The sequence below is a fragment of the Brachypodium distachyon genome, chromosome 1 (genome assembly GCF_000005505.3).
Source record: "Brachypodium distachyon strain Bd21 chromosome 1, Brachypodium_distachyon_v3.0, whole genome shotgun sequence".
In the NCBI taxonomy this organism is placed as follows: domain Eukaryota; kingdom Viridiplantae; phylum Streptophyta; class Magnoliopsida; order Poales; family Poaceae; genus Brachypodium; species Brachypodium distachyon.
In genome coordinates, this window is record NC_016131.3 from 12940742 (window position 1) to 12960691 (window position 19950).

The 19950-nt window shown below is 44.8% G+C and overlaps 3 protein-coding genes across 4 annotated transcripts; 1 reads left to right on the top strand and 2 right to left on the bottom strand.

The window, feature by feature from the left end:
- Nucleotides 1-2481: 2481 nt before the first annotated feature.
- LOC100833769 (zinc finger protein 36) lies at nt 2482-3377 on the top strand. Its single transcript, XM_003562330.3, has one exon. It carries the CDS (start codon nt 2562-2564, stop codon nt 3132-3134), a length of 573 nt encoding a protein of 190 aa, XP_003562378.1. The 5' UTR covers nt 2482-2561; the 3' UTR covers nt 3135-3377.
- A 2831-nt stretch (nt 3378-6208) lies between these two features.
- On the bottom strand, nt 6209-13002 carry LOC100831184. 2 transcript variants are annotated; one of them, XM_024457908.1, is made up of 11 exons: nt 11425-13002; nt 10048-10362; nt 9868-9951; nt 9628-9780; nt 9269-9538; nt 9040-9172; nt 8773-8935; nt 8147-8275; nt 7855-8049; nt 7372-7494; nt 6209-6881 (listed from the first exon to the last, which is right to left on the bottom strand). In XM_024457908.1, the coding sequence occupies exons 2-11, from the start codon at nt 10316-10318 to the stop codon at nt 6768-6770; spliced, it is 1635 nt and encodes a 544-aa protein (XP_024313676.1). In that variant the 5' UTR covers nt 10319-10362; nt 11425-13002; the 3' UTR covers nt 6209-6767. The 2 variants fall into 2 exon arrangements, with proteins under 2 accessions (XP_024313676.1, XP_014757356.1); XM_014901870.2 differs by having other exon boundaries at nt 9040-9178.
- A 145-nt stretch (nt 13003-13147) lies between these two features.
- LOC100834078 (transmembrane protein 230) lies at nt 13148-15728 on the bottom strand. The gene is made up of 3 exons (XM_010235061.3): nt 14552-15728; nt 14152-14420; nt 13148-13560 (listed from the first exon to the last, which is right to left on the bottom strand). The coding sequence occupies exons 2-3, from the start codon at nt 14408-14410 to the stop codon at nt 13481-13483; spliced, it is 339 nt and encodes a 112-aa protein (XP_010233363.1). The 5' UTR covers nt 14411-14420; nt 14552-15728; the 3' UTR covers nt 13148-13480.
- Between the last annotated feature and the right edge of the window lie 4222 nt (nt 15729-19950).

Consider the following 19950-nt stretch of genomic DNA (forward strand, 5'->3'; position numbering starts at 1 on the left):
TACGAATCATTGGACGTGTATGCGTGTCAATGACTCGGTGTTGTGTGTGGGCGCGTGCGTTTTCTGGATCAGATCGGGGTCTCGATCTCCACGTGGTGCTCAACGGCTTAGCGGCGGGCATTTTTCTTCTTCTTTTCTTCGGTGAGGCGGGCACTATAATTCGGAGGTGCTATTCTATCCCCCCGGCCCGGATCCACTTTCAGGTCTCGCCAAACATCTGCCGTCCGGACGTGGCGCCCTTCTCCGGGCATCACCACAAAGAATTCTGCTGCTCCAGCATGCAAATTGTGTTTGGATTAATACTAATGACTGATCATTTTTATTGGATTAGTACTAAATGAATCTGAACTGTTATTGGCGGGGTGTTGGAGACGGGAGTAAAAAAAAAGAGCCAGAAAAATCCATGTAACTTGTTTTGTGGAAAAAAGAGCCAGAAAACACCCTAATAAAAATGAAGTGAAACTTGCTTGCCTAGATTTAAGTTGTTTTAAAATTTAAATTTTAGAGACGTGCAAGCTTACTAGCATTGCAAAGTTTTAGTCTATGCATCAAGAATTCTACTTGCAAGCGGCCATGCAGCTCGGTTCAAGATATCGTGAGCGACCATCTCTAAGTGGTTGCATACAGAAGCCGAAAGATCTCGATGCTCCACTGGAAGGATAATCTGAATGAACACATTTGGTATGATTAAAAACAATATATTTCTGCAAAACATGTTGTGAAACTCTACGGTGTCATACATGTTAACTCTTGTAAGGACATCATATCTACATTTGAAACTTTTCGTGACATTTTGATGGGCTTAACTATTGATGATATCACTGAATACGTTTCAACCAGCATTCTCCTCCACCCGTTGCAATTGTTGTTGTTTGTACAAGGCATGCACTAGTATATTCTTCCTGTAGTATGATTATTTTTATTTTTGTCAGAAATTAATTGTTGTTTCAATACATAAATATATGTGACTTATCTGTTATACCATGTTGTCATTGAGGGGTAACATCATGATTCGGAGTGTCGAACGACTAAGGCCTAAGTTGTTGGTTCGGCTTGTACGACATCTTAATCGAAAAAGGACACCGTACATGTTGATTTCTTGAATAGGTTCAGTCGCATCGTGGAACACGACTCACTACTTTGTTAGGAAGAAGACGAAAGTCGATCAGTTCTACAGGTTGTTTGGACCAGCAAGTCTTCCCTGCTCAACCTCGAATCGAACGCCACACTTTGGCATCTGTTTGGGCTGACATGTCTTCCTGGAGGAGATACACGGCGCACATTCACATCAAACGGGCACAATCTGGAAAATAAACCAATATATACATTGACAATATGTGTTTTCTTTAATCTTCATGGCACCTGTGTGTACAAGACGTTTATAGTTTCCCCATTTCTTTTTATAAAATACTATTTCCTTTTTCACAAAAGTTGGCGTATTTTGTTTCGTTAAGACAATGCTTTGATCAAGAATTACACAATTAAGATGTAAGTTATATGATACGAAATCATGATCATTAGCAAGAACTTCTAAATACAAATCCATTGATATAATTTTCATGTATGAAAAAAGACATATCAATAGAGTTTTCATGGGTCAAAATTTTGTCTTAATGAAACAAAATACACCAACCTTTGTGAAATGGAGAGAGTATTCTAACTTTGTTTTAAGCATCTTTTAAAAAAATTGACCAAATTAATAGAAAAACTCTAAGAACATAAATAACTCTAAATTGGTTTTTATTAAAATAACTCTAATCCATATTTTCGTATTTATTAACTTTTTTATAAATTTTGTCAAACTTTTAAAGTAAGTCTAACACATCTTATCTCATACTCTTTCCGTTCCATAATTCTTGTCGAAATATTACATGTATCTAAACATTTTTTAGAAATAGATACATCCAATTTTGATCAAATTTGAGGAAAAAATTATGGGACGGAGGGAGTAAAAAATCCAAGAAAACATTACTTTTCAACGGATTGGTGCGTCCACGACCACGAGTGACATGCTCGTTCGGAATGTCAAAATCGTGCACCGGAACTCGAAAAGTACGTGCTCCGTACCGGTCCCCGAGTGTACTTGGCAACGCCCCCGGCCTCCGTCTGTCGTTGCCACTGCGCGCTCAGGGAGGGCCCCAGAACTACATATCCCGCACATGTGCTCAGGTGGCGTGCCAAGCACTCTCGTTGGAGCTGCCAAAAGGCCGAACTACAGTAGTATATTTCTATCTTTGGTCTCAAGTTGCATGGAGCGCGAACCAACGTAGCAACGGCCGAGTGCCGTTGACCGCTAACTATATTTGACTGATCCATATATGCGCGGTGCGTAGCGTACGACTTGTTCACTCCTTTCTCACTCGTCAGAAAAACGTGCGCCCGCGCGTGGCGCGTCTTCGATCCTCCTCACCACGTCGCTCTCCCTTTGATCCTTTCCCCGTCGCTATATATACACCAACGTACACGGCTAAGCTCAGAAATCCGTACCTGCTCTTCTGCCAAGTCCTTAATCGGGTAGCGAAGTTTCTAGCTTTCAACCACACCACCAACTAACTGTAGCCATGGTCGTCGCGGCCCTGGAGCTCTCCCTCTCGCTCTCGCTCCCCACGCCGTCGGCGGCGCCGGCGCTCAGCAAGGATGACTACCTGGCCATCTGCCTAGCCGCGCTCGCCAACACCCGCGGGCACGTCGCCAGCAAGTGGTGCCCGCCGGCGCCAGCAGCAGAGGAGCTCAGGTTCCGCTGCATGGTGTGCGGGAAGGCGTTCGCGTCGTACCAGGCTCTCGGCGGGCACAAGTCCAGCCACCGCAAGTCCCCTCCAGCTGCATCCGCCGCCGCTGATAACTCCCAGTCCTACGAGACGTCGTCGGGCGGGAGCAGCGGGCCGCACCAGTGTACCATCTGTGGGAGGGGCTTCTCGACGGGGCAGGCGCTCGGCGGGCACAAGCGCTGCCACTACTGGGACGGCACCTCCGTGTCCGTTTCGGCTAATTCAGCGTCAGGGGTAACGACGAGGAGGAACTTGTTCGATCTGAACCTTTTGCCGGTGCCGGAGAGCGTCGGGATCAAGAGGTGGGCGCGGGAGGAGGAGGAGGAGGTTCAGAGCCCATTGCCGGCCAAGAAGCTCAGGGTGTAAAACCAGCTGACTTCTGTATCCTCCGCCGCGACTTCTCTGCTCCTTGATTAATTGTTGAATTCGTTCGTTTCATTCATTCATTCATTCCTTCATATCTCAATTTATAAGGCCATAACCATGAGAGCTTTGTTGTAACTATATGGATCTGCGAGATGTACTGAACAATTAATGTGCATGTTGTTCGACAATTGGTGTTAATATTTTTCTTACCTCATTTCTTACAATCGAGATCAGGTTCATTGATATTGCTGATCATTACACTTCTTCAGGCCTCTACCCAACATCTGTTACAATTGAGAGGTTCATTCTCCACCCGAGTGGTGGCACTAGAATGGTGAGTCGTTGGGGTAGTTTTAGTTCGCGTACATGTGTGGCAACGTGGGGTTGCTCCATTTTTTTGAGCTTCGGTCAATTCTTCACCAAGGCGTAGGCGCCTAGTCTGTTCAGGTGCGGTGTAGACGTGTAGTGTAAGACTGACGGGTCAACTATGTCTGCTAGGCATGAGACTTCTGAATTTCAGCCTCTAATAAATCGTGCTAGATTTGGAAAAGTGGTACCCCTCCGTCCAACAAAGAATGATTAAATTTGAATGTATCTATATACTAAATCATGTCTAGATACATTCATTTGGCAAATTTGAGATATCTTTTGTTAGACGGAGGAAGTAAAAAAACCTGGTATATGCAAATCTAAGAAGGGAACTCAAATAAAACTACCTCGAAGAAAGAAAAGCGCGGAAATTTAGCAAACAGAGAGACCAAGGATTTTTCCTAGCTACAGTCTGTTGAAGAGACTTCGTCGTAATGACATCTGAGTGCAAATTCATTGCCTTTAACATTCCTGAGACAAACCGTTTATAGATCAACGAGAGATCGATATAACCTTAGACGGATCGCCGACAAAATTAACTCTGGCGGTTTGGACAAGACCATGGCCTGATTGGCCCAGAAAAAAGCTCACGTTCAAAATTAAATAATTTTTTTCTCGAGAAAACGCAAAGCTTGCGTCGATGCATTGATAGAAAAAATATATTTACAAATTCAATAAGAGACCGACACAACCGATCACTCAAAACAAGAACACGACCAAAGACCGCTAAACTAACATTACACCCAGCGCTACCAAACAACCTTAGGCCTAAATGCCAAATACACAAGTACAGGATAGCGAAAAGACGCCGCGGCCCGCCGGCCTCATAGAACTCGAAGACAAGCCCATGAGGCGTCTCGTCAACTGCAGAAGCCTCGGCCCGCCGATCGCCGCGCTCGTCCTGAACATTGCGCCACCATATCTCACCGCTCCTCTGTTGGTCATAACAAACGCCCAATTTCGTCAGTTGATACCCGTCGAGTGCACCCATGCGACCAAGATTCCGCAACGCGGGATCCTCCGCTAACCACCACCCTTGCCCTCCAAGGTGGCGCACTTGCACGATGTCAGTGTGCCCAAGACCTGCTCGCTAGAGCCAAGGCGTATGCCACAGGAACACGCTCCAGCCAAGGGCAATCCTCCAAGAACAACGCCTCCAACAAGGAAGCGACGTAAACAATGTCGCCGTTGTCCGATCAAGCAAGCCAAATCTGGGTTTTCACCCGAAGGATTGGACCACAGGGCATGGAGGTTGGTCGGGGCTCCTCAACGACGCCACCAAGGAGGGAACGGCGCCCGAGAGCGTCGCCGCCGTCGGCACCGATAGAGGTCAGGCAAGGCTTTCACCCGGAGCGCCACGAGCAAAACAAATGTAACCGCGGCAACCCGCAAAGGAACAACAACAAAGTCTAAGCAACGCCGACAACCGCACTAGTGCAAGAACCTGATGGCCCACCGTACCGCCATCAGAGGCCACCACACGCCGCACAACATGGCACACGCACCGGCCACAATACCAACCCTGGAAGGTGTTGGCACATGGCCCAAACGGCCTGTGCACAGACTAACCCATACCTGCATCAAGACGCCGAGATCTGCAGTTAGCAAGCAGTGCACACGACAACACCACGAGCTAGAGCCCGGCGAGTTGCAAGCCACGAGGTACCGCCGGATGGGCACAAAGGCACGCGTCGCACAACCTGCAACGTGGCGACGACGACCACATCAGGCCACATACCAACACCCGCCTCCCTCCGGGCACCGGCCAACCACGCGTAGCCAGCCAAGCCGGCCAACACGCACCAAGCACGCCTCCTGGCCATCTCCCGAACCGCCCGCAACCTCCAACCACACCCTCCCAAGCACAGCCTGCCGCCCAGCAACGGTAGCGGTACACAGCAGCGCCACCGACCCGACGGAGAAAGCCAGCAGCGTTGGGCGCACTGTCCAACCGACAACGCAGCACCAACAGCAGCGGCACTCCAGGACCGAGAAATCGCCGGCCGTAGTAGTAGCGAGCAGACCCCACCGGCGCAACACCAGCAGCAGCACCGCGCGCCTGCGCCGCCACGGGATGCCTGCCCGCCGCGCGAACCACCGCTGCTGAGGCCGCCTCGCGCTAGCAACGCCGCGAGTCGGATCCCCGCCGCTGGAATCGGGCCGCCGTGCGTCTGGCCTTCGTCGCCGGAGACCTGCCGCCGCGAGAGAGAGAGAGAGAGGGGAGGTAAGAGGACGACGGGGTGAGAGGAGGAGATGGAAAGGCAGCGGCTGGAAGGCCCTTCCGCCGCCGCGGGCCGGCCGTCGGTCGCCGGCGGCGGCGGCAGGGAGAGAGAGGGGCGGAGGAGGGCTTGTTGGAGGTGGCGGTGGGGTATCGCCCCGTGAGTCGCAGGAGCGGCTCGCGGGGCACTAGGGTTGTTCAAAATTAAATAATAACATCTTTATTTGAAATGCATGCATCTTTATATCATGGTATAAGATGTACACGTGCAAAATTTGTTGTAAAGATAAGGCTTTTAAGCATTTTGACAAAAGGAAAAAAAGCACAGTAGTGCAGCACTGCAGCTTGAATACTGCTCCAAGCTATTCAAACTGTAATACCCACATTTGGCAAGAATATTTTATTTTCGAAAAGGAGGCCTACCCCCAGAAGAATACTTATTATAGCATGATGTTCATGCATGATTTTTTCAGTTTTTCATATATCCTTTTCGAGTAAAGAAAATGCATCTCAAATATAGGGTACGATTTACAGGACCAAGTAAAAATACACACAAGGTCTGCTACACCGGATACAATCCGTCTCAGAAGGTAATTAGCAGGTGCGTTGGAGAATTTTGCAGCAAACTTCGGCTATTTCTAATTTCTGACATCTTATTGTGCAGATTCCACGTTGATCTGCTTTTTTATGGGAAATGCCAATCTGATCATCACTGAGCCTTTTTAGTTTTTCCCTGTACTGTCCACTGATCAGTGACAGAATGTAACATGACATGGCAAGATTAGGAGTACAATTGCTACCCTCATATAGGCGGAAAAGTTAACTAGAATCAAGACTAACTCCCGGTCGACCATTTCCGCCTTATGTGTCCATTATTATAACTACAGGAAAATTCCCTTCCTATAAGGCAAAACCGTGAATGTCTTGGGAAGAAAATTCCCTGTACATAAGTCCATAATTTGTGCCTATTCCACCGTTCTTTTCTCGATCCCATATCTCAAAAGGGTCTAGTCTTCTAACAGTTTGCATGACTACAATCCAATGTGTCACTTATCATCAAGCGTGACAATCATTGGAACTTGCCCATGATTAATGAAATCAATCTTATTCAGCCTAACACAGCAAAGGACCTGCTCAGGGAGCTCCTCTTGCTTCTGGGCCTGCATTACGATGACAGATGACAAATATCAACACCTAGCTATTTGCCTTGCTAATACTCTGTTCAGAATTTTTCCCTAAAATTAAATTTGAACAGTAGTGCCATGTTAATACCAGATAAGGCAGTTGGTATTGTTTAATCAGCTTTCATCAAAGGTAGATACTCCCTCCGTTTCTAATTAAGTGGCGCCGGCTGTTTTGCAAAGAAACCCTGTAAATTTCCGAAATAAACCTGCAGTCCACATCTTCAATTAAACCTGGACTGCAAGTTTATTTCGAAAATTTATAGTGGTTTCTTTGAAAAACAGACGGCGCCAACTAATTTGGAACGGAGGGAGTACATCTTAGATGATGTGGTTTTATTGCACAAAGTATTAATAGAACCAAAAATACTGTCGTTTTTGTTCAAAGTATGAAAAGTTTGTGTACACTTGGTAAAGCCTTGTATTTTAGAGAGCATGTTAATAACTACATGTTCTGAGACTAATTTACCTGAATTGTCAAACCCAAATCGAGGATGCCGTTCTTCAGGCGTTCCCGGAATGAATCCAGTCCCCTCCTTGCAATGTAGCTGAACCGATGTATATCAAGGTCCACCTCAAAGTAGTCCTCACCCTGGCGATGTAAGTAATACAATATTTAGTTGCTATAGTATCACAATTTATTACTCCATTCATGAAATTTTGAAAAGCATCTTGAGCACAAATTGGAGTGTGATTTCAGCCCTTGTAAATTTGTTGCAATTTAACTTTTGAAACAAAGTGGTGTTCCATCTTTAGAAAACCGGATAGGTATAATCTGAAGACGGTATTTGAAGATCCTAGACATCCTTCTCAATACATTATGCAACCAGTTATTGCTTTGGAAAGTTTTGTTAATGTCATGTGTCGAGAATACTACTTGTATGGTATGGTTGCATATGTAAACCATATATAGAATGGTTCTTATTTATGCAAGGAACAGTCGCTTGTGCACCTCATAGAAATTATGTTGAGGGCGTGAGAGGACTGGCTTCTCGTTGTATGCCTGGACAAGCTTTTTTTCCGTGGAACCCAACTGAAGGTCGTCTGGGTTAACCAATCCAGCCATGATTTTCAACCGATCTCTGTAAGTGATTGTAGATTCGGACGCGAACCCTTTAACTTTCTCACTTTCATTCTCAAGGAATCTCTGCCGTCAGAAACATTAATCTTTCAGCTTGTAGGAAAGAACTAATTTACAGTACCATGAAAGCAGTAGAACAATATGTTGAATTGAGAAGGCTAACCATGATAGACTCCTTGAAATGCTCCGATACCTCCTTGTCGAAGTACTCGGAGACTCTGAAGTATAAGACAAGGCTGAATCCTTCGCCATCGCTGTCGCCTAGGAACATAGCGGCAGGATAGCTAGGCATCTTCGATTGAGACCAAGAAACAACATGGAAATTAGTTTGGTGCTGCGACAAGTGGTAAACATATTTCAGAAAGTGCAGATACCTATAGAGGCCTGCTGCAGTACACAAAAGGATATTATAGACTTTTCACGTTGGTAAAAAATTAAAACAAAAAATCAGATTTTTCTCATCATCCACTTTTCCGATCCCCAAACCCATTGCTTGCGCCGACCCCTCCCTCCACCTCGGCCGCCGCTCCCTTCTCGCAGCGGCGCCACCGTCTCCCTCCTCCAGCGCCCTCGCAGCGTGCCGGCGCCTCCCTCCTCGCAGCGTCCTCATAGTTGATTCTCCATCAAATTCATCTAAAAGAATTCTGAATTGACCATCCTGCCCCACTTATCGAAGGGGCATGGTGCAATCTGAACCGTCGTTGTGTTTGAGTTTGGGGGCAGGGCGTACCGAAGCAGAAACCATACCTATTCCCAATCATGTCATTTTGGAGGGAGGGGTTTAATTACCTGGATGTTGACAATCAGAAGTGGCGGTAGCTTGTGGTGTGGTTTGACCTGGGGAAGCTCAATGTGCTGGGCAATGTGCTGAACTTTCTTGGGGCAGGCAAACAAGTCCACGCCAATAGGATAATACGCGGCGTAGTTTGGAGCTGCGCATTTCTTCTTGTCCCTGGAAATAATGTTGACATCAGAGGTCAGGTCAGCCAAAGGCTCCAGCATATATTGAGGATATATGATAGGGGAAACTGTTTCTATCGTCATATATATGCATGCCTGAGGAAGGTTTCACTCCTCAGCTTGAAGAGGGATGGATCAATCCGTGACCAGGTTCCTGGTGTGGGTTTTTCTCCTCCACAGGGGATCGTCAGCCCTCCCTTGGGACGGACTACGTATTTCTTGGATTCACCTGCACCTACATATATACCCCAACATGAATGAATGAATGATTTCTTAATTCATACTAGTAAGCATGTCAGTCAGTGAAGCGCGCAGGCCTTATTACCGATTTCGCTGCCGTCGTCCTCGCCGTCATCGCAAGATGTCCTCTTGTATGAGAGGCGGATAACCGTGGACTTCCTCTTGGCCGGGCTGCCGCAGGTGAGCTGCTGCATCTTCTCGTTGAAGCTGATGGAGTGAAGCAGCTGGCGTAGGCGAGACGGGGTGGTAGGCTGCTCTTTGTCATCCCCCGCGTCGTTCTTCTCCTTGGAACTCGGCACGCACTGCTTGCTGGCACATATTGCCATGCTCTGGCTCCTACGTGCAGGGTCATCACCTTTGAACGTGAGATTTGTCAGAAAAAACTCTAGGTGTTGTTGTTGAATGAATGAATGAATGGATTCTTCTATGATATTTGTTCCTTACCATCGTCTCTTTTGAGATACTGTTCGACGGATAATGTAATGGGCACGCCCCGCCATAGTTCTGCGATGCGAGACAGGGCGTCCGCCAAACGGGACGCCTTCTCTTGCTTCTTCTGGTCCTCGTCGTCTTCGTCGTCGTCGTAATCGGATAAATCTGCAGCACGGATCATCTATCAAACCTTGAGCGGAAAAACTGCATCTTCAGCTAAAATAAATAAATAAAAAAACTCATCTCCATCACCTCCATCGACGCTCTTGAATTCCTCATCGGAATCGTCATCGAGGATGCTGACGGAGTCAAACCAGGCGTCTTCTTTGCAGCAACCTATATAAAAAGGTGGGAAAAGGAGCCATGGGAGAATTCTTCTTGTCGTTTCTCACTGATCCAGAATTCCAGCTTGGAGCAGAAATGGGAGCTTACCGTTGGAATCCCGCTGGCTCTGGTGCCACTCCATCTGGGTGAGGTGGAACGTCTTGGCGTGCTCCGACGACTTGCCGGCTGGCTCCACGTGGACGATCTCGCTCATGGAGAAATCGGTGGTGCGCCCTCTGGCATCGATCAGCCGTGGCTTGGGCCCCTCCGGCATCGAGGACCGGCCATTGCCTCCTCGCCCTCTTCTTCCCTGCCTCCTCGTGTGGTACCTTTCCGACCTCCTATGCTCCAGAGCCGCCTTGGAAGCACACGAACCCATTGCTGAGTTACTCAGCCTCTGCTGGGATCTTCCAAATGTTTAATCTGCAAGCACATTGCAACGGCAATGTAAGGGATGGTGGAGCCAGAATTATTAAGCTTCTGCAGCAGTACAATGCATGATACTATACAAGATCAAGGAAGGGACATGTTTGGATAGCCGAATGCATAGGGTGACGTTTAGCCATTATCCTAGAGACCTGGACTAGTTCAAAGTGTTTTTATTTTACTTTTGTTAAAGAGTATTATTCTCTGAGAGAGAATAAATTAGTCCCTGCACTCTTTTTTGAATAAATTTCATGCTCTCCGTTTTGGCAGTCTGAAAGGCCGCTCTGAACTTCAGAGAAGGTTCCTGTTTGGTTGGGTGGGAGGGGGGGATAATGGAGGAAATCGTCGGTTGGAGAAAAATATGGTAAGCATGTGTCCTGTCGATATGAAGCTGGTATATATGCAATATGCATTGAACAAACGAATGCCAGAGGTTGGAGGCACATCCGCACTAGCTGAAGATTTGCAAGGTCAAACAAAAAGGAAATCTCAGAGAAGCATCAGCATGACAACCAGCATTGAGCTGGCAAGACTCGTTCAGGTGACCAAATGCATTTTTAACACAGACCAAGAGTGCATACTAATTGAAACAAATAAGGGAGTCATGAATTTCGGGTGCATAAAAAAACTTTTGGGGTTGGAAGAATTCGTTGACCAGCTATAAGTTAGAAGTCTCAGAAAAAAAAACCTGATTTCTTTTACACATGTCCATGTTCGTGTCACTTGTGTCCGTTTACATATTCATGAAAAAACACAAAAACAAAGAAACAAAATTCAGTTCCCTTCTCTCTCAAAAATTGCATCTAATGAAATGCATATATATAGTAAACAACCAAATGCCGATGTTCTCTCAAAAGTCTTCACAGGCCACTTTCTGATGAAAAATCTTTTTTGTGTAATTGGTGAAACTGAATACTTGAAACTCAACAGAGCAGGTAAAGTGTGTGTGTGTGTGTATGCATTATGAACCAGCATACATGAACTGATCAAATTCATTGCAAGACATATATAGTGCATCAAAATCTACAGGGATCCAAAGAGAGAAAGAGAAATAAAAACCTCTCAAATTAATCTTGGAACAATGGGTGGTAACTGAAATGTGCATCCATGAATGTAAAGGTATATCCCCTGTAGCCACACATGAAGGACCGTACAACAGGAGGGCGACGGGGGGTCCCGGCGCCGGCGCCTCTCCCTTAAGCGCGCACGGTTAACCGACGGTGGCTGGTGAGCCGATCAGCGGAGGAGGCAGGGACACGATATGCGGCAACTGGATAAAGAGGCTTGGCAGACACAACACCATCTGTTAATTAGCATTGCCCATATATAGCAGCTTTCCATGTTTGGCCCCCTTTCCTTTGCATACATGCGTGCGCGCGGCGGGCTTGAAGAGAAAAATAGGGCTGAAAAAGTGGCGACAAAATTACTAATAGCCCTAGAGCTTTGGTTTCACGTGGCTGTACCTGTGCTTGATAGTGAGCAAAAGAGAGCACACTTGGTCATGGATTCGTAGATACGACTGTGCTAATAAGTTAACCAGCATAAGAACTAATTGAAAGGTCTCTGGCTCTCATACTAATCCAATCTCTCGTCTCGTCTAACCGTGCACCTGACCTGACCACGAAGTTCTTTTCCGCGAGCAGTCGAAGAACGAGCAAGAATATGATAAATCGTAATCTGAAATTGCCAATATGCTACTCACTCCGTCTCATAATCCTGCGACAAAAAGAATCATGGGACGGAGTGAACTAAAACAGCGACAATAATTATCGAACGGAGGGAGTAGATCATGCGGATATCTTAAAAGACACAATAAGTTGGGTTCCTATTACAGTAAAGCAACCCATGGTAAAGGAGAGGGGAAGGGAAAATTTGGCCAGCTTAGGGTGGTCGAATCCAACCATGAATCGAACACCTCTTTTGACTGTAACTCACAAATAATTCTCATGTTGACTCTAATTTCGAAAATACATGTGCATGGTCCAACCTCCCAAAACACAAGACTGCAGACCAAAGTACTTAAAGTGTGCAGCCTTACATTCACGCACATTTAGACATGGCCTGAGTACTCGTGCAGTCCTACTCGTCCAATAGTTAGTAGCGGCCTCTAGCAAAACATGGCAGCTCAGCTCATATTGCACAAAGCTTCACATGTTACATAAATGACACTCTTTTCATCTCATGATATTGATCAAGTTCAAACTCACCGCTCTTTCTCGCACTGTCTCAAAATTCTTTTACCAGTAAGTTAACTCTTTAATTTTAAGTAGCACGGCCATGTATTTCTAAGTCAAAACGGTCAAAGGCTCAGAGACGTCTCTCTCATACAGAGAGGGGCAAATGTCATCTCAATTGACCAGACCTCCTAACATGCTTCATAACAAACAAGAAAGCTACATATTTCTTCCGTCCAACAAAAGATGTCTCAAGTTTGTCAAAATTTGGATGTATCTAGACATGACTTAGTATATAGATGCATTCAAATTTGGTCAAAATTGAGACATTCTTTGTTAGACGGAAGGAGTAGTAGCATTTGAGAGCTCCACGGTGAGTCATTGTATAGCTCAAGTACAAACAACAATCTTACATTCTACCATGTTCCAGCAACCAAACACTACGCAAGTCAAAAGCCATAGCATACACATCGCCAAAAACTAAAAGCACTCCCACTATGTCCAAAGTTGGGTCAGTCAAATCTGATGTTTCCAAACATGTGTTCGCATTATTGGTTCGACATCTCTGTGTATATGACCTATGAAACATACTCATCAACAAATACACATGCTCATCTAATATTCATTAATTCAGACTACTTAAGAATTGAGTCTCACAAACAAATCACATGTTGATCAATACAAATGTGTATTACTGAAGGAACAACTAATAAATCATGTATACAACGAAACATGGTCTCTATCTGCCTCTAGGGCATATTTCTAATGGAAACACCAGTATGTTGACACAGCAATCAGCACAAGGTGACTTGATCTGCATTTTAACTGTTTAAAGTACTGACATTAAGTGCTTGTTTAATCTTGAACGAAGTGTCATGTTTTTGTCATCGTTCAGTATCTTAGCTTCACACCCAACGAGTTAAGAACTTAAAATTTGAAAACTAATAGTCTGGAATGGACGCAAAGGTGTACCCCGGTGCTCCTCTCCATGAATAATAAGCAACTCGAGTCTCATAGAATCCTGCGGAAGTAATTTAAATATGTGCATGTCAAAAGTCAAAACTATGAGTTCCCCCCCAAAAAAAAGTCAAAACTATGTAGTCAATTGAAAAACGGAACAGTTCTATAGATGTTTTCACACAACCATAACCGAGCACCTAACTTTCTACTGTTGCACATCATATTAATTGAGACGCTAAAACGTGGGAGTAGTGTTTTCAGCATAATAGTTGAGATGCCAAATGCATAGGATCAGTTCTGTTTTAGCATAATAACTGAGATGCCCAAAGAACCTGTTTTGTTTAACGTGTTAAGTATAATAACTGAGATGCCCATAAAAGCAAATTTCAAATGGAAGAGTCTACTAACAGTAATGGTATCAACAATGTAGCTTATCTTGCATAAATTTACTCCAGTCAAGCAAATGGCCATTGGCTTCTTTTTACATGAAGTATGTTTAATAAGAAGAGAAACTACACTATACTTTTGAAGGTAACAAAGGCTGAACAGAATGTTCATGGAATAATTTGAGGAAGACAATATTCATTCCTGAAGATGAAATGGTTGCATATTAATCTGTTTAAGAAAGCTGAAGCGATATACAATGACGTACCAGGAAGAAAGGCAAGGATACCCAGGAACAAGAGACCATACATCTGAGAGCTATCACCTTCCATGTGACCTGTGGATATAAAATATGAAAGGAACAGAAGAGAGCTTCCCAGGAAGAGGAGGAACAATGCTAGGACAATTGACTTCCATGGGATCTTCCGCAAGGATTTTGGAGTGTATGTGAACCGACGGTCAACATTGTCTTCATCCCTGTCCTCCGTAGGAAGAACAGAATAAGGAACATTGCGTCTGGCCGCCATACTGCAGTATCTGCATTGGAAACACATAAATACAGGCACAAAAGGCAAACACTGAATATCGACAGAAGAGTTCGATCAACATCTAATATGAAACCAAGAAATTTCAATCAACGCTAATAGTTTATGATGAACAAGAAATACCTGTTTTACCAACATAGATTGCACTAACCAATTCAACACTGAAGACATGGCAGTACATATGATATAGTGATGGCGACAATTTAGAAAATTGAGTTATCTAGATAGGGGGGGGGGGGGGGCATAAAAACATGCATTGTTGGTGCTTGGCAACGGACACTGGGTATTTCATGCACAATCATCCTTGGCGAAGAGTTTAAATTTCAGCATATGTGATCAAGGGAAGGTTCAACTATGTTTTTCAGTGAAGCATCCAGAGCTCTCATTTCTGCAGGCAACTTGGAACTGGCTGAAAGAAGAGACAGCAGATAGAAATGGATTGGCATAACACTGATAAACCATAAATGCTCCAGCTAAAGATTTGGGCTTCTGAACTGATGTATCACGATGCTGATTCTCATAACTACTTTCAACATCAAGATACATTTGCATTGAGTTCAATTATTCCTTTACTTATCATTTTAGTTCCACTGTCTTGTATATAACCTGTGGTAAATAAAAGAATGTTTTTATACATTTTAAAGTCAAGAAGACTTAGATTCATCCACTAACTTTTCTGCAGTTTTTACATAATAGGAAGTTCAAGAAAATGAAGTTATGATATTTGAAAGTACTTATATCTGACTTGTGTCAATTTCACTTTCATGCATGTAATCTCAATCCTCAAAATTATATTTTGGTCAAAACAAGTGTCCTTTTGAGATTCAACTGCATTAATTACAGGATGCAATAATTCTTTTATGACTGGAGCAAGTCTCATGGTTTCATCCACATAACCTCTTGTCGCATCAAATCATTAGACAATAATATCACGCATAAGCATTCAAATGATGCACAAGCCTTAAATTAGTTATGCGCCAACACGGGTTCTGATCTCCCATCTACGCAATTCTTTCTCTTGTTTGTTTCATGCATTAGCATATCACGACAACCAATATCAATATATCCACCCCTTGCTTGCTTATCCAGAAAGATCTGAATCAAGAAGGCAAGGCGATGCTTTCAATCTTTATCCTCTGTGTTACTTTTATTTTCTTGTAATTCTTTAGAGACACGGGCGGGGGACCCGGTAGGACAAGGTAGGGCGGCCGCCCTACCTTGATTTTTGCTTCAGTTACGAATTGAGGGAGATTAAGGAGATGAAAAGGGGGGCTAAAGGGCGGAATCCATACGTGAGGTGATGGGAGGAGAAACGGCCGGGAGCGAGAGAATCGAAGGAGAGATCAACCTGGTGGCGGCGCTACCGCGAGGAGGAAGTCGAGCGACGGAGCGAGGGGCCTGGCCGCCTGGGGCGCTCGGCAGCGGGATGGGGAGGGAGGGGTGGCGGCGCTCGTGCGAGGAGGAAGACGACTAGACGAGCGACGGAGCGACGGGGTTGGTTGGGGCGGTCGGCAGCCAGATGCGACAGAAGGAACGTAGGTTGCCAACAGGCCGGGCCCGGCCGGCCCCTGTTAAACGAGCCTAGCCCGGGCACAGGCCCCCCAAAGCCCGACAACAGAGGGGCCGGGCCGAGCGGGCCCCAAAATGGCCACCCGGAGGCCGGACACGGCACAGAACCCGGACGGGCCGGCCCGGGCCCGAGGAAAGCTGACCTCCGCATAAGCCCGGGCCAGAGGTAAGCGGCACATAAAATAATGTAGATCGTCTTCGCTCTCGAGCCTGGCGGCGGCAAAGAAAACTAGAGTTTGATCTTCACCGGAATCCGCACGTTCCCCTCGCCTCCTGCTGCCATCTGGCGCTGTGAGGTGAGGGGAACCTTGGGGCCTAGTATTCGCATCCAGAAGCGTTTATTTTTACGAGTTGTGTGGTCTTCATCGGCAACGTTATGGCGGAGGGTGCGATGCCGTTGAGAATAAAGTTACTCTGATTCTTCCTCTGTTGCGGCGGTGCCTTAGTGGGCGGTGCCACGGGGCCAGAGAGTTCTACTCACCGCAGGTTCGATGCGTATGATCTTGCGGATTTTGAGTTTGTGTCCTCGCAGATCCGTTCATATGGATTTGATGAGTTTATGTCAGTGTGTCATGGTGATTTTGTCGGTATGGTCTTGTGTGGCTTTGGAGTTTTTTCGTGTTCTGGTGAAGATCTTGTAGTTCGACGACCTGTACTTTTAGGGTATCATCCCCGGCCCAAGTACGTTCAATGCTTATGGCTTCCCATCTCTTCGGATGGGCGACTCAAGAGGCTTTTTAAAACCTTTGAAGGTAGACTTCATGCAGGGGTACGAGTGGCAACATTGCTGTTCAAGTCTAATTGCAGTTTCTTTACTGAAGCATCGACATAAATTTGTGTTGCAAAAATTGATATCATGGAGAATATGTTTTTAAGAGATTTCATTGTAATTCTTAGTTATATTATGAGTTGCTTTGTAATTTCTTGGATCTATGATCCAAAGCATTGTACCTGTAACGATTATAGAGTTTGAATAAAGTTGTAGGTTATTCCAAAAAAAAGCTAAGAAATTTTTTTGTTGGAATGGGCAAAAATGGACAGGTAATGAGCAAAAGTTGTTGGGCGGGGCCAGAATTTTGAGAATTGATGGGTCAAATATAAGAAAACTAAAAAAAGAGAAAATATATAAACGGGTCGCGCCGAGCCGGCATGCGGGCTCACGGTTGATGCTCCGGCACGGCACATGCCGGGCCACAGGCCGACCCGTCCAAATTAATTTTGTGCCGAGCCAAGCCCGTTGGCTTTTGAGAAAAGTCCAGCCCGATGGCCATCTGTAGTTGTCAAGGAAAATAAGAAAGAAAAAATATGAGCTTCGGCGTGAAAAGGAAATTAGCCTCGGAATTCATGTGATGTAAAAAAGAATTTGTTTTTTTTAATGAATTTGTTTTTTGGTGCCAAAGAAAAAAGAATTAGTTTTTCATTTGAAAACTTGTCTACTTCCTATTTCTTTCAACCACGGCTCTCTTATTTAAAATGTGAATTTGTTTTTCGTTGGTAGACTTTGTCTATTTTTACATTCTTTTGACCACAGCTCATGAAGTGTTTTTTCTTCGACTTCTTTATGACGTCGTTTCCAAACAGATCTAGTCAACTTAGCAGCAGCGAGTTGGACCTTTTGTGGTATACCTTATACGCGTTTTAAGAGTCCGTTCTTTAGAGAATCTGCTAGGGATGCTCTTAGCATGGTATTGATATGCAAAACTATATATTCCAAAATATGTAGTACCACTCAAATAACCATCATTTTCAAAATATTGTTATAATCTAAATTTTCATTCCATAATACCACTGAATTCTACGGTCCTTAAGGACCATATAAATGGACATATGTATCATTTCATCTTCACAATTTAACATGATTTGATGGTATTTCATTGGCTTTGACAAGATTTCACGTGCATTTTGACAAAATTTCAGGAGCATATAGGACTGTAACCCACAAATGATTCATTAAAAGATTATTGATCGAATAGTAATAATTTTACACGGGATTGGATCCTTGTCCAGACCAGCCATTTGTACTCGGAACACACCTTAAAAATTATACTTCCTACATCCCATATTAAGTGACGAAATATTACATGTATCTAGATACTTTTTGGGTATAGATACATCCATATTTGGGCAATTTGAGTAACTTAATATTGGACGGAGGGTGTATATAATATTTATTTTCACTTCTATAAAAATATTCAATTCATTGCGGCGGTATGTCTCCTCGGTACTATATCATTTGGACTTGTTTTGCGTCATTTGTTTTTTGAATGGTGTTTTCATCACTTCTTGATTTGGCACAAATCATAGAGATGAAGAATATGGATAATATGGTCCGTTAGAATTTGAGTGAGGCATGAGCCTCAAATCCTTAATTAATTCTTGAAAAATGCCAAAAGCACATGTATGAAGTGAGCGGGAATAGTCCCACCTTGCTAGCTGTGGGGGTTCGATACCCACATGTAGGGATGTTGGTATGCCATCCATTAGTAGGTCTATTTGCAAGAGAACTAATATGGGATATTCCCATGTGCACTCCTCCTCCTCTTTTGCCGCCTGCCTCGCCTCATCTTGCCTCGGTCGCCCCAGTCCGAGTTGAGCCGGTGGTCATTATTGGCCCCCTTCTTTTCGGCTTTCAATACGGGCTTCTCCAAGAAGCTAGGGGAGAGCATCTTCTAGGGAAAGCCCCTCCCAAAAGCCAAACGGAAGGGGCCATTATCTTCTGGCCAGTTGAAGTTTGCTACGGACGCATAACAAATCCCGATAATTACGAAGTTGGATTGGTTTTCTAAATTGAACCGACCTATATAATGAGACGATCATGTCCTCCAAACCGCATGCTAGCAAACCATAACCATCACGCACCAAAGCCCAGGATCCAATCTCTTGTTCGCTGCCTTTGGTTACCCCATCCTATCGGCTGCATGCACAACTCGTTAGCAGAGCAAGCCTCCAGAACCCCAACCTTCGAGATCCTGCGCAGGAGACGGTCAATAAGGTTTTTGGGAGCACTCCTACATGACTTTCGCTCCTCTTCGTCTTCGATTCTTCTGCTTCTTCATTACTAATGGCCCATAACAACCTGATCCTTGGTCCCTTGGCGCAAGCTGCCACCGACACCCAGGCAGACGTTCCTACTCCAGCGCCGATCCCGGAATAAGCTCAGGTCAACGATGCATCGCGTCAACAGCAGCAGCACAACAACACCAGCAGCGTGTCCACGAGCTTCAACAACAGGCGTCGGTTGCTGCCAAGGCGCAGGCGGACGCCATCGCTGCGGCCCAGATGGGTGCCGCGGCTACTGTTGCAATTGGCATCAACATCAATGATGCTGGGCTCATCCTCAACTACAAAGACCGCACCAACAAGGAAAACGTTGATATGTTGTATGTGATATGTTCCTTATTGATTTTGAGTAGTTTCTATATTATTCATGATGTGGAGTTAGACTTGTTTTATCGCTATGTGTTGCTCTTTAATATGTCTAGATTGCATGATGTAATATGCTTCATTTTTTCTGCCATGATTTTTCGAATTAAACATTTATAAAAAATGCCTATTTATTACAATTCAAAAAACCTTATCTGTGTAGGCAATTTTCGCACTGGACTTGCTGCTGCATATTGAAACCACCTTTGTTCCATGAACTATACTTTAAGAGGTGGCGGTATAAACTTTACATTTGTTTCACAGCCATGAACGCCATGTGGCCTGGTGCAACATGAGAAGAGTCTGACTATATTGTCAAAAACAATGTACGACGACGCTTGTTTTGTATTTGTCGGTGCGATAATTAGCGTGTTGGAAGATAAGCTAATTGATGCTTATTTGCATATTCATGATGTCAAAGAAACATTTGATACGCTCAAAGCAAAGTCTGACGCTGACACTGAGTTGTATGTCATGGAACGGTTCTCAAATTGCGAGCCACTCTTTGTTACAAAATAAGTCTAATACGT

Coding starts and splice junctions, on each gene's coding strand:
- LOC100833769 (XM_003562330.3), top strand. CDS start 2,562: ATGGTCGTCGCGGCCCTGGAGCTCTCCCTCTCGCTCTCGCTCCCCACG.
- LOC100831184 (XM_014901870.2), bottom strand. CDS start 10,318: ATGGGTTCGTGTGCTTCCAAGGCGGCTCTGGAGCATAGGAGGTCGGAA. Junction 9,952..10,047: donor GAGCCAGCGGGATTCCAACG/GTAAGCTCCCAT, acceptor CTTTTTATATAG/GTTGCTGCAAAGAAGACGCC. Junction 8,050..8,146: donor ATTTCAAGGAGTCTATCATG/GTTAGCCTTCTC, acceptor TTCTGACGGCAG/AGATTCCTTGAGAATGAAAG.
- LOC100834078 (XM_010235061.3), bottom strand. CDS start 14,410: ATGGCGGCCAGACGCAATGTTCCTTATTCTGTTCTTCCTACGGAGGAC. Junction 13,561..14,151: donor TATCCTTGCCTTTCTTCCTG/GTACGTCATTGT, acceptor TTACTTCCGCAG/GATTCTATGAGACTCGAGTT.